General features: G+C 44.6%; 3 protein-coding genes across 11 annotated transcripts; 2 read left to right on the top strand and 1 right to left on the bottom strand.

Annotated features, from left to right (window-relative positions):
- Positions 1 to 94: 94 nt before the first annotated feature.
- On the top strand, positions 95 to 885 carry LOC118507849 (huntingtin-interacting protein K). The gene is made up of 3 exons (XM_036046980.1): positions 95 to 373; positions 446 to 553; positions 635 to 885. The coding sequence occupies exons 1-3, from the start codon at positions 221 to 223 to the stop codon at positions 728 to 730; spliced, it is 357 nt and encodes a 118-aa protein (XP_035902873.1). The 5' UTR covers positions 95 to 220; the 3' UTR covers positions 731 to 885.
- Positions 846 to 3,215, bottom strand: LOC118507845. 2 transcript variants are annotated; one of them, XM_036046976.1, is made up of 6 exons: positions 2,607 to 3,215; positions 2,244 to 2,372; positions 1,881 to 2,115; positions 1,688 to 1,804; positions 1,361 to 1,613; positions 846 to 1,285 (listed from the first exon to the last, which is right to left on the bottom strand). In XM_036046976.1, the coding sequence occupies exons 2-6, from the start codon at positions 2,338 to 2,340 to the stop codon at positions 974 to 976; spliced, it is 1,014 nt and encodes a 337-aa protein (XP_035902869.1). In that variant the 5' UTR covers positions 2,341 to 2,372; positions 2,607 to 3,215; the 3' UTR covers positions 846 to 973. The 2 variants fall into 2 exon arrangements, with proteins under 2 accessions (XP_035902869.1, XP_035902870.1); XM_036046977.1 differs by having other exon boundaries at positions 1,688 to 1,801; positions 2,607 to 2,921.
- Positions 3,216 to 3,891: 676 nt separating this feature from the next.
- LOC118507840 (mediator of RNA polymerase II transcription subunit 1) lies at positions 3,892 to 14,766 on the top strand. Of its 8 annotated transcripts, XM_036046968.1 has the most exons (9): positions 3,895 to 4,150; positions 5,490 to 5,914; positions 8,185 to 8,391; positions 8,536 to 8,660; positions 9,064 to 9,401; positions 9,483 to 9,606; positions 9,679 to 10,553; positions 10,636 to 11,044; positions 11,120 to 14,766. In XM_036046968.1, the coding sequence occupies exons 2-9, from the start codon at positions 5,793 to 5,795 to the stop codon at positions 12,298 to 12,300; spliced, it is 3,381 nt and encodes a 1,126-aa protein (XP_035902861.1). In that variant the 5' UTR covers positions 3,895 to 4,150; positions 5,490 to 5,792; the 3' UTR covers positions 12,301 to 14,766. The 8 variants fall into 8 exon arrangements, with proteins under 8 accessions (XP_035902862.1, XP_035902856.1, XP_035902858.1 ...); XM_036046963.1 differs by having other exon boundaries at positions 3,893 to 4,150; positions 10,636 to 14,766; XM_036046965.1 differs by having other exon boundaries at positions 3,893 to 4,203; positions 10,636 to 14,766.
- The last annotated feature ends 304 nt before the right edge of the window (positions 14,767 to 15,070 follow it).

Here is a 15,070-nt window from a genome sequence, read left to right as displayed (position 1 = left end):
TAGGAGAATGCGACGCGAAACTCACGAACAGACTGTAATTATTTTCGTAGCATCTGTATTTACCTTACGCCAGTTGTTATGACATTTCCGACTTGCTGTCAACGAGCCGAGCAAGTGTGGTCGTTGTGTTGTTGTAGATTGATTTCATCAGTTTCTGCGCTGCTGCTGGGAGATTTCATTAAATAAAATAGTTAATACTACCCCCCGGCCATAGCACAGGATGGCAGATCCCGAAGCAGTGAACGGAGTCGACGATGCAACCGACAAAAAACAGAAAAAGTCTTCTAAACACGATGGCGGTGCGGCTGATTTGGAACGTGTGACGGACTACGCCGAGGAAAAGGAAATCACCTCACACAATCTGTGTTCTAACGTGAGTCGATGCCATGCGTTTGGTCGGTGCGCTTTTCTAAACTACTCTTTCCGTTTTTTTTTCATTCCGCAGGCTGCCAACTTGTTCGAAGATAAACGTAACAAAGAAAATGAGGAAAAGCTGGCCATGGAACGGGAACTGCAGAAAGTTCACGTGAAAAAGGAGGACATTGAACTGATTGTAAGTATGAGGAAGCCGAACTCGTGGTTTCAATTGTGACAGTACGCATACGATTGTTACGCTCCATTCTAATGGTTGCAGATTCGCGAAATGGAGATTACCCGCAGCAAAGCCGAGCAGACGCTGCGTGTTCATCGGGGCGATGTGGTAGCAGCGTTGGAAGCACTCACAAACTGAATGCCACCCAGTGTTTCCACCAGTGTTTCCACCGGTGTTTCCACCAGTGTTTCTTGCGCGACGTAAAGTGACATGGAGAAACTGTGAAATGTGAAATAAAACGACCACGGAGCTGTTAGAGCCGTCGAGGGAAGCCAGATGGCTTCCTTTTATAATTCTTAAGTCCGCACAGTGTTTCTGTAAAAAGCACCCAGCGTACCTAGGTAAAATGCGTTTTGTGTTACCGTAGCAACACGTTTGGGCTTACATGTAGACCGTCTTATCGTTGCTACTGACTAGGGGAATATCATAACATCCATCCTTGGGACGTCCGTCAACTTCATCTGTGCTGGGGGACTGTATGATCTGTGACTGTGGTGAGGTAGGTTTATCGGGCTCGAATGCAGGATTCGCTATTCCTTGGACGTCGCTCGTAATACGATCGTTCGCAACATTGGTCGGCTGTGGTTGATCAGATCCATCGGACGAAGGAATATCGATAACGGCAATTCCAGCTCCGGTCGGTGCATCGGACTGGTCTTGGGTGTAGGGTGGTGGGTTTTCAGCTAGAGAAAGCTGTTGCGAAATATGGTTTGTGTGAAGTGTTTGTGGACAGGGGGAAAATGTGCACACGTGCATCCGATACCGTACCGTATCTCCGTCGTATGCTGGAGGCGGACCACCGATCGGTGTGGGATTGTGCTGTGAAACGTTCTCGGTCGATGTGCTTTGCTGGCTCGTCTGTCGGTCGGTTTGTCGTTGTTGGTACTCATAGTTGTGCCTCGTTTCGTACTTTGGTGGCCGATCGCGTAAGCGCCGAATGACGCGCTGCTGTATCGATGATAAAGACACACGGCTTACGACAGATTGGCGGAATTCGCTCTCCAGCACCTGATTGTTGCGTCTGAAAAGAAACGCGTGTTGGAAAACGTGGCGGTTTTTTAGTAACCAAAATAGTAATCGAAATTGGTTGTATACCTCAAACGATTGCGAAGAGTTTTGTACAGCAGGAAGCTAAGGGAAATCACACCAAGTACCATAGCGGTTGCAAGTGCCACTTGAGCAGCGGTCAGGAAAAACAGTGACTCCTGGCTGCTGCAATGACCATATAAAATGCATGATCAGAACACATAATTTCTGCTATGTCCAGCCACTGCTGCCTCATTCTTACATGCAATTTCCACTACTATCCAGCGAGCACCTTTGACAAACACCACGATAACAGGTAAGTGCATCGCTGATACAGCAACCCCGGCAGTGTTGTCCTTCACCCGGGCAGGGGAAACATTCTAATGATCCTACATTTTCAAAGTGTGGTTTACACTCGCAGTAACTCTCCTCACGGCACACTTCAGTTTCCGGATGGCAAAATGTCTCACCGCATACGGTGAAGTTGTCGGCTATTGCTGGGAACGGACAAAGAAAACACACAATAAAAAGGTACTATCATTAGTATACCAGAGCGCAGCAAGAGCGCCACACAAACGCAAATCAAGCCGCTCGACAGCGGCGGCTCCGTTGCGTACGTACGTACCTGCGAGCAGTGTGCTCGAAGTGGTTGTGCCGTTGAAAGCCGGAAGCCACCCCAGACAAACAATCAGCCATAAGTATCCTATCCCCGTAGTGCCCATTCCAGAACGTGGGTAAACAAGATCAACATTTTCTGTTTGGAAGTTGGATTGGAGCAATCGATTTATGGTGAAAAATACAAATAGGTCGTTAGAAGGATTGAAATGTGGGGTTGTTTTAGCTCACAGTGCCACAGTTGGCATGTAATCTGCCGATGGTCACGATCAAAGCAATACGAGGCTCGATAAAACAGGCACAATTGCTGGTGAATTGCACCGGTATATCGGTGGTTTGCGCTGGCCCATCGGCTCTTATCATAATTACGTACTTGGTTTCCCGATTGAGCGAGAGAGATAGGTGTACGCAGCGGTGAACGCGATGGAGCAGAGTATTATCGTTGGGGATCCAAAACTAAAGTCTACTAACAATGTGGTTTTTGATCTACGCTTCACACTCGACGTCCAGGTCGAGTTGTCCGTTTGAGCGAATCCGATCCTTTACGAATCAGGACCCAAATCACGAAAGAAGGAAACTGGAACCCACTGCATAAATGCCAAGCTCAAAAAACCAACTCACATTCGCTGCACAACAACAATCCGAACGAGGTGAAGACGTAGACTAACTGGGAAGCAATGTTTATCGAAAAGCGTTAACGTCGCTATCGCCTTTCGCTGTACCCGGTGGTGGTGACGATGATGGTGATGATGATGGGGCATAGTATCAATATCTTGTGTGAAGATAGTAACAGGTCGCTTATCAGTTGATGTGGTTCCTTTCTTCTGCACCCACTGACGCGTTCGGGAACCGTTCCTTCCTGCGCTGAATGTCGATAAAGTGCCCGCGACATGTGCTACAAGCCCGTGATTGCCTTTAGGTCGCTTGGTTTGCTTTTCAGGAGGAAGAGACATTGAGTACATAATAATGGAAAATGTCCATTACCACATCCAATTCACCTATGTATTTAGCGAATCGTAAGCATTTGATTCAGTTACATGACAATAAATGTCATGTTACTCACGAGCTTATCTACCAATAAATACAGTTCTATAAATACTACCAATGTGTGTGTATTGAATTTGAATCGGCACGATTAATTGGCAGATTAAGATGCAATTGAAACATGCGATAACATAGAACTGGGACACCACTCATGCAGTTGTAGGCGCCAAACGCTTGCATTGGCATTTCATACATTGTCCATTGCTGCTATTACCGCTGTAGTAAGCGTTCATCTGAAAGGATCACATGTTCGAGCCTAATCAGGACCGACGAATTATGTAGATACGGGCATTCATGACACGAATATCTAGTGCAAGCTAGTGATCGCAAGTAACGTGCAACATAATGATGTGGATTTATCACAAAACTGTTGTTAGAAACAAAGCTAATCTTTATCCTAATGTCAGTGTGTTCAGGTTAAAAATATTAGTTTACATTCCTTACGGCGCTACATCAATAAATAACGGCTAAAAGTCACGCGCGTCTCCTTGATTCAAACGATTGTTGTTTGAACGAAATGTCAAACGACCTTACGGGCGAATGCGTTTATAGTGTATAGTTCGGTTCGTGCTTCGACGGCTTGCATTTCGATTTTTCCATACAGTAAAAAACTCATACGCGGCATACCGTCCCTTTGCAACAACACTTGGCTGGATGACAGGCTTCGAAAAGATCGTCGCCCGTAACCATAGCGAAGGAAAGTATGTTTTCTCGAGTCCGCGAAGTTTTGCGAGCTGTTCCATAACATGCAGCATAGGCTGCAGGCCCTGCAGAAGATTCCATCGGCAAAACGGGAAAACGGTGAATTGGACGGTTCCTTGCAGAAGTGTTGTGCGATGTAATTGTAGTTGCTGTGATTCGATGTGGAAAAAGGTGAGCGACCCGTGGAATGTGTAGCAGTGTCGCGGTTCTGTGCGTGCTTAGAGGTGAAGCGAGAAAGTTAGTGATTTACGATATATGCAGGTTACTTGTCCGCTTCCACTGTCCCAAACGGATCTTAGTGTACATATTGTTAAATCCTTAGAACAAACGCACAAATGTGCTACGGCACACAAGTATATGACGCCTGTTCTGCGATGCTACCCTTAAAAGCATGCAAATGGAAAGCAATACTCCGTTCGGTATGCTTTGTTTCGCATCGAATTCCGGAGCATTGCACCGACTTTCATTGGACGGTTTGTTCCCGTTTCCAGCAGAGTTGCCTTTGCTCTCTCCGTGTCGCGTTACCCCGGGTGTACGCAAAGAGCGCTGGGCAGGCCCCGTACGGGCTGTGATCGGAAGACGGCTGTTGCTGCGATAGAAAAATCTCTCCAAACTCTTTGCTCCTATAACTGCTATCGTAATGCTTCAACACCTTTCTCTTTGTGGATTAGCTACGGTAGAGCAATAAGCAAGTGGAAGTGCACGCGTGAGTCGCCCATCCGCCGCCACATCGGTGTCCGTCGACTGCAGTAGCAAAAGTAGCGACAGCAACAGCAGCAGCAGCAGCCTGGCTATCGATATCATCATCCCGCATAAGAAACATTAATGCATTTCCAAAAGGGAAAGAGTGAGAGAAAGAAGAGGGTCAGCTGTGTGTGAGATGTGGAGCAGCACAACCACGAGACGCTGGGAGAAATCGTTTGTTTTTCTTTTTCACAGTGTGAGAGACCGTACGGTGAAAACTGTGCGAACTTTACGCACGGTTGTACTAAACGAAATCGGCAATGATTACTTTGGTAGTTGTGCAGTGTCGTATTACTAGGTGACTAGTGTGTGCGAAGGCAAATGTTTACCAAACAGTGTTTTATTTAACGTAGCTGCTGCAGTCGACGACACAGCAGGAGCCGGTTGCGAAACTGTCTACTTACTCACCGGTGATTCCAGTCAACCAGCGACCTTTTCACTTACGACAAGATGAGCACGGCCACTAACTAACCAAAATGCACCGTGTTGTATATATGTGTGTGTGTGTGTTCCACGAATGCGTTGCATTCCATAGTGTCTCGTTTCTAGTGAATGCACATTTGTGCGAATACTAATCATAGTATGCGTTGATGTGGGGTGCTGTCATCTTTCGTACAGCGTTCTCCACAGTCATTTAGATCGATTGTGAATAATTTTCGCATTCTGGCTCCGCTTATGGTGGTCGCCGGTGTGAGCGATACGAAATGATACATTCAATGACAGTACAGTGCGCTTATTTTATGTCTGTTCTATATGCTTCCTACAGGGATGTGTGCGAAGGTGCAACAGGATGTACGTGTTTTAAATGCGTTCAAGAATCTGATCCAATGTGTCCTTTGGCATACCAGTGAGTTGCTTTGAAAGAGGCAAAATTTAACTTTTAAACGCGGTGCCACCGAAGAAAGTTGAGCGATCGCCGCGCTCTCTCTCCCCCACGCGTAAGAGGGTGTACAAGATCGCAAGACAAACCTACCAGCAGCTGGTGTTATTTTCCAGCATTGTGGTCAGCAACGTATCGCCGCCGCCGTTTGGGCCGGGGAACAGGAAACAAATTGCTTAACGTACGACAATGCAGCTCCAAACGCTCGGATATGACGCATTCTGGTTGTATTCGATTTCGGCCGTCGTTATGGTCAGCATGATCACAACCGTATTATCATGTCTGTGTTGTCGTCGCAAACAGGAGATCAAGTAAGTGTTTCGTTCGGTTTGATGTACGCGCTTAAATGGTCAGTAGTTTGTTGGTTGGTGTGGTGTGCTTTGCTAACTTGAGCCAGTTTTGGTGTGGGAACGTAGCGGTTGGGAAAGGAACTGATTCATAAGGCATCCATCAAATCACACTCAGTAAATTAAATCTCCATTTTATTGCTGCACAGCTGAGTCACCTCACAAGTGAGCAGAAACTGTTGAAGGTGTTGGAGATAAATTCTTTCAAGGTTATCATGATGCTTTCCGATCTAATTTGTGTAGTACGAGCTATAAATTCATTACATTGAAGGCGTAGCGTTCGTACGGTATGTAAATAATGCATGAAATCATCTTTGGAATGAAGTATTTAGCATGGTCAGTAGCTTTATGCATAATTTATATTGATTAACCTGTTGAAGCAATGAAACATAATAAACCAGACCTTTTTCAATATTAGCTTTATTCATGTTATCGACGATGATTATGATTCACGTAGGAATGTTTGCATCATACGAGTGTGACGACGATGATAACAATAGTATTCATTCCGAGTAATGCCAAGTCCGCAGAAAATCGGTCTTGTTTTACGGACAAATGTGTTCTATTGTATAAAAAAATAATTTGATCCTTCTTTAAGGTATTTTTTTCTAATTACCTGTCTAAGATATCGACCACAGGCCAGCGGCAGGTGAAGAAAATGATTCGCTTTTTAACGATAGTTCTCATACATTTTTCAGTGTTTCACGTTTACGAAACAATTTCGCTTTCTGGTTTTTAGGACCAAACCATTCCCTTGATGAAGCACTTTTCGCAATCCATCCATCGTTTGACGAGGTTCATAGCATTCTTCACTGTTTCAGAACCAAAACTCATGCATGTCGTGTTTGTCCATCTCATGCGGAGCAAAATCGTCTAATTAAACTCGTTATGGCACAACGCCATTAATCGTTAGTGTAGCGCTTTAATCATCTTCAAAGAAGTATAGGCAGATCGTCTTTTCTTGAATGTTTTGTTTTGAAAAATGTTTTAATTCTTTGAAAACCATTTTAAAACTACCAGTACCCTTATCGCGAGTGTTTCGCATGTTGGCTACTTCAAAAAGTGTGAAATGTGCTTATAAATAACGCTCGAAAATTTTAAACAGTTTAGAATTGTTTAATGGTAGAATCGTTGTTTTGGATTAACGTTTTAAACATAAAGAAGTAAAGCAATCTGTCCGCTGATAGTCAACCTGAAGAAGAAAAACAAAACCTCAAAACATGATACCTGTAGTTAGTGATGAAGGATAAAGTAAAGTAAGGATAAGAAAAGGATCTACGAATAACGTATGTACGTATTCAACAAAATAGATCCTGGAATGTAGTTAGCAATTCGACTCCGGTGATGTTCAAGTAAAGTAGTATAAAAATGTGTAGTAATTTCTTATTCATAAGGCGCTACAATTACATCGGTAGAGATCCCAAGCCAACATCCTGGACTTTTTGACATTTTGGATCTTCTAGGCCCCTTCTACAAGTGTAAACGGCCTAAAAAATTTGGCGGGCTGAGTCGTACCAGCCCTGCACGATGGTGATATCACCATACAGTTCGTAGAGCTCGTTATTATGCCAGATCCTTCATTGACCTCCGTTATACGTTAGGATTATTCGGCATGAACAAATCTATTACGTTATTTTCTAAGTATTAAGGGCATTCTAAGTAATAAACATGTCCTGCGAGGCAGAAAATACTGATCAAGATTTTCCTCAACATAACATAGTCAACATTCTTACCACAGACAAAAGCGGATCAAACGGTAGGCGGAGTACGCCGTCGCCTGGACGCCAAGTTTATCTAAGAAGGATAGTTAATGCAACCCGTTATCTGTTGTAGCTTTTTTAATTTCATCCTCAGTAGTCTATCATTTATTGCACATGTTAAGCAGTCATCTTCGTCATTATACATACCACTGCACCTTACATTAACACATATTGGATCGCTTGTTTGGTTTAGTTGTAATTATTATTGGTCGGTTATGTTTGGTTCATCCTATAAAACATTACATTTCATTGGTAGAGTTTTGTATGCAATTGTTTTACTTTTTCTTTTTCTTTCTCTATTACTGTTTGATGATTGCTGGATGTTGTGTGCGTGTGTATATGAATGTGTGAATTTACGTGTGCTTGCATCTGGCCTAACCGTGCAAATGGTCGGGATACAAAACAAAAACATTCCCATGCACCGATCTTCATTGCTGTCGCTGCTGCTCTTGTAAACGCGCACGAACTTTTTAGAAATGATCTGCTCGGACTAGAAGGTATGGTAAAACTCACAAATCCAGAGGACACTCTGTTACCTTCGGGTTCGACCGGTGCAATCAATGTACCAGCAACCAACAATGGAAACAGTGCACTGGGCACCAACTCATCCAATGCGTCGAATCTCCGACCAGCCAGTGTTGGCGGTGGGCTCGGTTCTGATACCGAAAGCAGTAGCAAAAGGTTTGTCATTTGTTGGATTTTTTTGTTTTTGTTTTCAACGAATTAGAATGCAGTTTAGTGTATTAGTGCAACGGTAATCATCTGAACGTCCAAACGAGATTCGCGCTATAACGTTTGTTCTTGTTTTATTCTATATTACGGCAGAACTTCCAATGCACCGCATCGAAGCTTGCCAGATATTCCGATCGCGGAACCGGCTGGTGACAACAACTCGGAACTGTATGCAACCGTTGGAGACAAAGTGCAGGATTTGCCGCAAGGAAGAAGTCGTAAGTGTGCTTTGGCTCAATTGCAGTTCGAGAGGACACGGATTGCTTTAAATTTTCTATAACTTAATAAATGATTAAATATTTCAATTGAAAATGATCAGGTTGCAATTTAGCTAGCAATTCGCAGCCAATAATAAATATTTTAGGAAATTCAATCCGGCGATCAGGTCAAAGGATTTAGCTAAACAATCGATCTAAAAGATAAATATTTTAGACTATTCGACAGAAAAAGATTTGACTGTGCATCGCCTCATTCTTTGTAATTATGTATTTGGTCTTGTCTGAAGGGCCTCTGGTGGGGGGTCCACCATTGCGATTAAAATGATAATAAGCTTTATTACGTTTTCCTGTTCAATTAGTTAAAAGTGCCAAACAAACGCTTGTATTTTGTTATACTCCACAGCGTCGGCTAGCTTAAAAAAGCAGGCCAGCGTTTCGCAGCACAGTTCCATCAGCCAGGCGGATGATATAAGCTCCCCTTACGCTCGAGTTAGATCACCTCCACATGCGTACGACAAATTGCGTCGCATGGAACATCCGTATGCGCAAGTGGCGCAACCTGGATCGGCGGCCGGAAGTACTGTATTTGAAAAAGGAAGCAGTGGAGCATCAGGGACAGCGAACCGTTCAAAGCCGCGGGACGGCGATGACGACGAAGACGATGACGATGACGAGTTAATGAGTCCTATTTCGCGCCGCGAATCATCTCAGAATATAGAAGATCGAGAAACTTCAACAGTGGTAAGTGTTCAACGTGACCCATTGAATGGTTTGTTGAATGGAATGGCAATAAAATGTATGTATGCTTTGTGCGCTCTTTAGGATATTCCGGCTGCGTCCGCGATCGCTGGACGTGTGTCTGCTAGTCAAGATTTACCATACATGACACCACCGATAGTTCAACCATCATCCCAGCATTTTAGTGGAGATTCTCAAGATTCCTCAAGTGAGTATGCCGATGTCACAATTGTTGTATAATGTGGGTTAGCTAATGTGAAGTGTTTTCCATTTTTTCTAGAGGGTTACACGAGCATAAGCGTCCGGGAGCCGTTGGCCAATCTACTTCCGCAGAACATGCCGAATCAGACGACCGCCAAACGAAGACAGATATTGGGCGACTCACACTATGCCACTGTGTCTGATGATTCGGACGAGATGTATGCCGCGATCGATGATCCCGGCAATCAGGGTGATCTGTATACTAGCGGCTCGGAAACGTACGCACAAATTCAACCCCCCAATGCGATGACAGTGTCGGTCGAAATAAATACGGGTGCGTCAAGCAGACCCCAACCACCGTCAGTACAGACACTGCACGCTACCGCGAATGATGGCCTTGATTCTGCGGGCATGACAAGCAGCAGCAGCAACAAAACAAACACCACACCATCCAACCGGCTCAGTAACCATAGCAATTTGGCAACATCGGGAGATGAACACATGCACGGAGCTCCCTCACACTTGGTTGCTTCGGCAGCTCCCCTCGAAGGAGGAGGAGGAGCCGGAGGATTAAGAGCACAAACGTTTGTGCAACACTCACGCCAAGCATCGTCTTCGAGTTGCACCAGTTCGGTAGGAAACTTGGGTTCACCAAAGCCGGAAAAGCGACAGGCGAACAGCCCATTACCCCCGACGCCAAAAACACTCAAGCACCAGGCAAACAATTTCTTCAGCACCTCCAATCAATCGATGCTCGGGTCCGGTAGTGTGGCTTCGTCCAGTACTACGACAGCCACCTCGGGGCGTAACTCAGTTGCTTCGGTGATCGAATGTGGTGGTCCAACCGCTTCCAACCGAGACAATGCAGGCAACAAATCAAGTGTTGATGCTGACGGTACGAACGGCAAGCAAAAGAAAAGTCCCTCGAAAGATTTGGAGGGAATGTACGCAAAGGTATGATACGACACAAAATACCCTTGAAGGTGCAAATTTCTATTAATCGTTAATATTTACGATCCCTTTCTTTCTCTCGAAGGTTATGAAAAAGAATAAACTATCGAAAGTACCGTCGCAAAACTCATCTCCCGTGCCACTGCGGAAAGATGGCTCACTGGATGGGCAGCATCTGAAGCAACAGTTCCTGTCCGATTCGGATATGTCCCAGTTTAACGGCAGCGGCTCGCTGCACAGTGGATCACCGAGCAGAAGTATGGCAGGCGCACAACGCAACAGTACCGGCACCTGTCCAAACAAGGATCCCGGCTACGAAACTATCCCGGGTGATAATGTAAAGGCAGGCATGGAAGCGGCGTCACGCAAATCGGCCGACTATGCACAGATTCAGAAATTGCATCGCCACCAAAATCCCGGGACGACAACGGTGGCAAATGTTTTGCTGGCAGGCGGCGAAGGTGGAAATGCACTGAGTGCGATAGTAGCGCAAGGTATTGAATCGGTGTCTCTCGGTTCGCTGGAAATATGTCACGGTATTGACGAGCATTATGAACGATCTTTTCCAGCGGACACCGAACCAGGGTACGAAAGTTTACCAGACACCCGCGGCAGTATGAACGACCCTGGCTATGAAACGCTGAACCGTGGTTCGAATCGCACGGAATCGGACTCGGACCCAAACTATGAAATATTGCGCCCAGCCGGCAGTAAGCCATCGTCGACGGCAAGTCAACCTTCGGGAGCGAACAAGCCGAGGGGTGGCGATAGCAATCGTGACAGTGACGGTTACAGCAGCATACGGGAGCCGGGCAAATCGGCGCACCAAACAGTGAAAAATGGTGCCAGAAATCGTTTAGACTTTGGTGGAGCGCGAAGGGTTGGCGTTGCGGAGGATGATGATACGGACAGCAGTACGCCCGGGTACAGCAGCATCAAGGAAAAGGACGACTACGATCCGGGTTATAGTGTGATTTCGGAACGAAAAAATCCTCCACCCGGTCACGATTACGCAAGCATTACGGAGGAAGCAAAAAAACGTAAGCCAAATATTAACAACAACCTTGAACCGGACGATGAGTCGGACATATACTCTAGCATACCGCACACCGCTTCCGGAACGCTGACGATGCCTTCGCCATCTGCCGCCGTTGCTATTATGGGCGGTTCCAGTCCACCAGGTGGTGGTGGTTCCGTCGGTATCGCTATCGAGAGTGGTAGCAATTTTGCCGATCGCACGTGTACTGCGGTCATGGGGACGCTTTCGTCATCACCGGGATACTCCAGCATTTCGGAAACGCGCACAACGCCCTCCTCAACCGATGGGGATGGTGACGGTAGTACAAGCTCTCCGGATCAGTTGATTGGATATAGCAAGCACAACAGCAATACAAACACCACGGTAACGACCAACAACAGCTTGAGTCGGATATCGAGCAACTACGAATCACTCACCGGCAGCGAATCGGACCCAAACTATGAATCTGTTAAGTATCTCAATGTGAAGGAAAACCCTTACGAGCGGCTCCACAACGAGAGTGGCGGAGGAGCAGGTGGAACCAGCGAGATGGAATCTATACCCAAGTCCTTAACGAATGATTCGTTAACAACGGACTCCGATACAGCAACTCCTACACCGGGCACACAAACGTTATCGCCGGGCGGAATCCCGTCAGCCCGCAGAGCGCTGATGGGCAAACCGGACAGTGATGGAACGGTGCCAGCTGTTGGTGACTACTTTCAAGTGTGAAATGCCGCCCCATTGAACGCGTATTCGTTGAAAAGTGATTATTTTATCTCCGACACACACACACACACACACACAAACAGCAACCAGCTTTGATCTATTTATAGACATAATATTTAAAAGGAAAAGAGAAAATAATTGTTATAATCGCTTGTTAACCTGGTAACGGAGCGTCGACATTTGATGCTATCGTTGACCGCACCATTTGCCGCTTTGGTTGCTGCAGAGCAGAACACAGACCAGGGGCTTTGTCACGAAACCAATGTATGATGATTGCAAAAGTACGATATTAGACTATTAATTTTAAAGTTTTACCACACTCCCGAGCGCAACGGAACGATCGTGCTGCGTTGTGTTCACGTGCGTATGTGTAGCTATGTGTTTGTGCCTGGTCTGAAAATGAACTAACGAGACGGAAGCAGCATCACGCACATAATAGCAATCCTTGCTGTTTGTGATCATGCATTTGCATGCATATTGTGTGCATTGTGTGATGGAACATGTTGGGATGTATTCGCAATCCTATCCGGTCCCGATACCAGCACAAAGCTCGAACGTTAGACCGGGGAAGCATAGATAGGAGGCAAACCAGAAACGTAGAAAAAAAAAACAGACCAGCTTAGGACCGGCTGGTTATTAAATTATTATATTGGACTGATCGGGAAGAATCCCTAGTAAGTATCCCACCCATATACACAGACAGACAGAGGGGAGGAACACACTATTCTTTAGTGCAAGATTGTCGTATGTGTACGCGAGTAATGAAGACGTGGGAAGGAGAAGTGAGTCCGGGTCGTTCATGTGATTTACATTTACAATTGGCTAGCAGAATCTGTAGAGCACGGAAATAGCAGTGCTTCGCGACAACGAAGTGAAATCTCAATGTGGCACATGTACAGAAGCGTTGAGTCTTTGTTACGATTGGCCTAATGTTTGTGTGTTTGTACTCCACACTTGTGTACTATGATTATTTAGGCTATTCCGAACTGTGTTGACCATTTTCCAGATGTTTTTGAATCTGTGCAACCGTTTTTTACCGGGCTTTCTTTCCAAATATTTGAAGATGTGGAAGTTCAGTATTGTTAAGACCTCATGCTTTACCTCCTTTCGCTGACAATTTGCAAACAAAGTACAAAGGTTAGGGAAATTTGGCCCAATGTGCTATGCAAAGTTCTTTCCATGGGTGGATATTATTAAAATTCGACCAACCCAATCCAAAGCAACCTGTTCTGTGTCATTTCTGTTAACGTGCTACAGCAACAGTTTCATGCATCTCTTCAAATGTTGATGAAATTTCCAAAACACATTAACACAATTAAGAAAACCGATGTTTGGGGGAAACAGTCTAAAATCGTTGGATGGATTCAAAGATATCTGGGAAAGCGAAACTCTGTACGAGGACACACAATTTTCATGCTGTGCAAACTCTGTACAATTTCACTGCGCATTATTGTTTGAAATGTTTCCTTTGGCCTTTTCTGCCGCTCTGTGTCTGTACGTCTGAAGTTGCGTTTATTTTGTACATATATTACATATATTTATATAATACGTGCTTCCTAATGATGTTCACTGTACCTTTAACTTAACCGCCGCTCCAGAAGAAAGTATTGTTTACCAACCAGAAGAAAACCTTTGGGTTCGTTGTATTTATACATGTGTTTTTCTGTTTGTTTGTTTGTTTGTTTGATTTTAAACCAAAACCGCCCGGGGCTGGGGTTGTTGGCTTTGTGTGTTTTAGCATTAGCATTATTGTTTTGTTAAGAATTGTTGTAAAGCTTTATTTTATTTATGCGGCTAGCTATGCAGTAGCTCTATTAACCCCCACAACCCCCTCGTTTGTGGAAGACTACAACAACTCAAGCAAATAGAGTGAGAAAGAATAGAGCCAAACCTCTTACAGCTGGATGAATGGGAGGAGGTATTAGGCGGTTGAAGGCATAATTCGTACTTGTGTTGGTAATATTATATTTATTACATACTTTAGCTTTAGCTTTCGGTTCGGCTGCGAGACCTGTTGTCTCGTGTACCCTTTCTCGTACGTAAACATTCCTGGTTTTGGTTTCCTTTTAGCTCCCGCTGCGGTGGTGTGAAATGCCAATACTGAATCTTTATACAATGAATGAACAAGTGACGACAGTGAATTAGTAATGGTAAGCGAAGCCCGAAAGCGATTCTAATTGGATATTGCGATCCGCGTATATTGCAGTGGAAGTTGAAGGGGAGTTATACATATAAGTAAGAGACGTAAGGCAAACAAACATACAAAATTGTTTAAACTTTACCATGAGGAAATGAAAAGCAATTTAAAAATTCTTATACACAGCGTTACTGACGAAAGCGATTGCGAGGCGAATGTTTTGCGGAGTGACATTTATAACCAATTTGAGAAGTAAGTAAGTTGAAACGAACAAAATCGAAGATCTAATTAAATTGAATACTTACACGAAAAAGAAAAGAAAATGCAACTTATTTCTGGGATCTTTTTTTTTGGTTGTAGTCCGAAAAAGATTGTTATCATATTGAAGCGGCGAAACACGGGGACTCACTTTCACACAAGTGGTCCATAATATTGGACGACGATGAGCAGTGTCGAAGATTTCTGGCGCCCAATAAGGGAGTAAGTAAGTAGGAAGCATTAGCAGTAACGTTACTTGCATCTTGTGTTAAATTTGTTTTATGACAGCTTTTGTAAAATTCTGCTGTTGCTTTTAGTTAAAATTTCTTCACAATTTTCCAAAAACCGGCTCTTCTTTCGCAAATTTTGGAATTGTGA

Source organism: Anopheles stephensi, chromosome 2 (genome assembly GCF_013141755.1).
Source record: "Anopheles stephensi strain Indian chromosome 2, UCI_ANSTEP_V1.0, whole genome shotgun sequence".
In the NCBI taxonomy this organism is placed as follows: Eukaryota; Metazoa; Arthropoda; class Insecta; order Diptera; family Culicidae; genus Anopheles; species Anopheles stephensi.
Note: the sequence above shows the minus strand (reverse complement) of the source record. Positions and strands in the feature narration are given on the sequence as shown.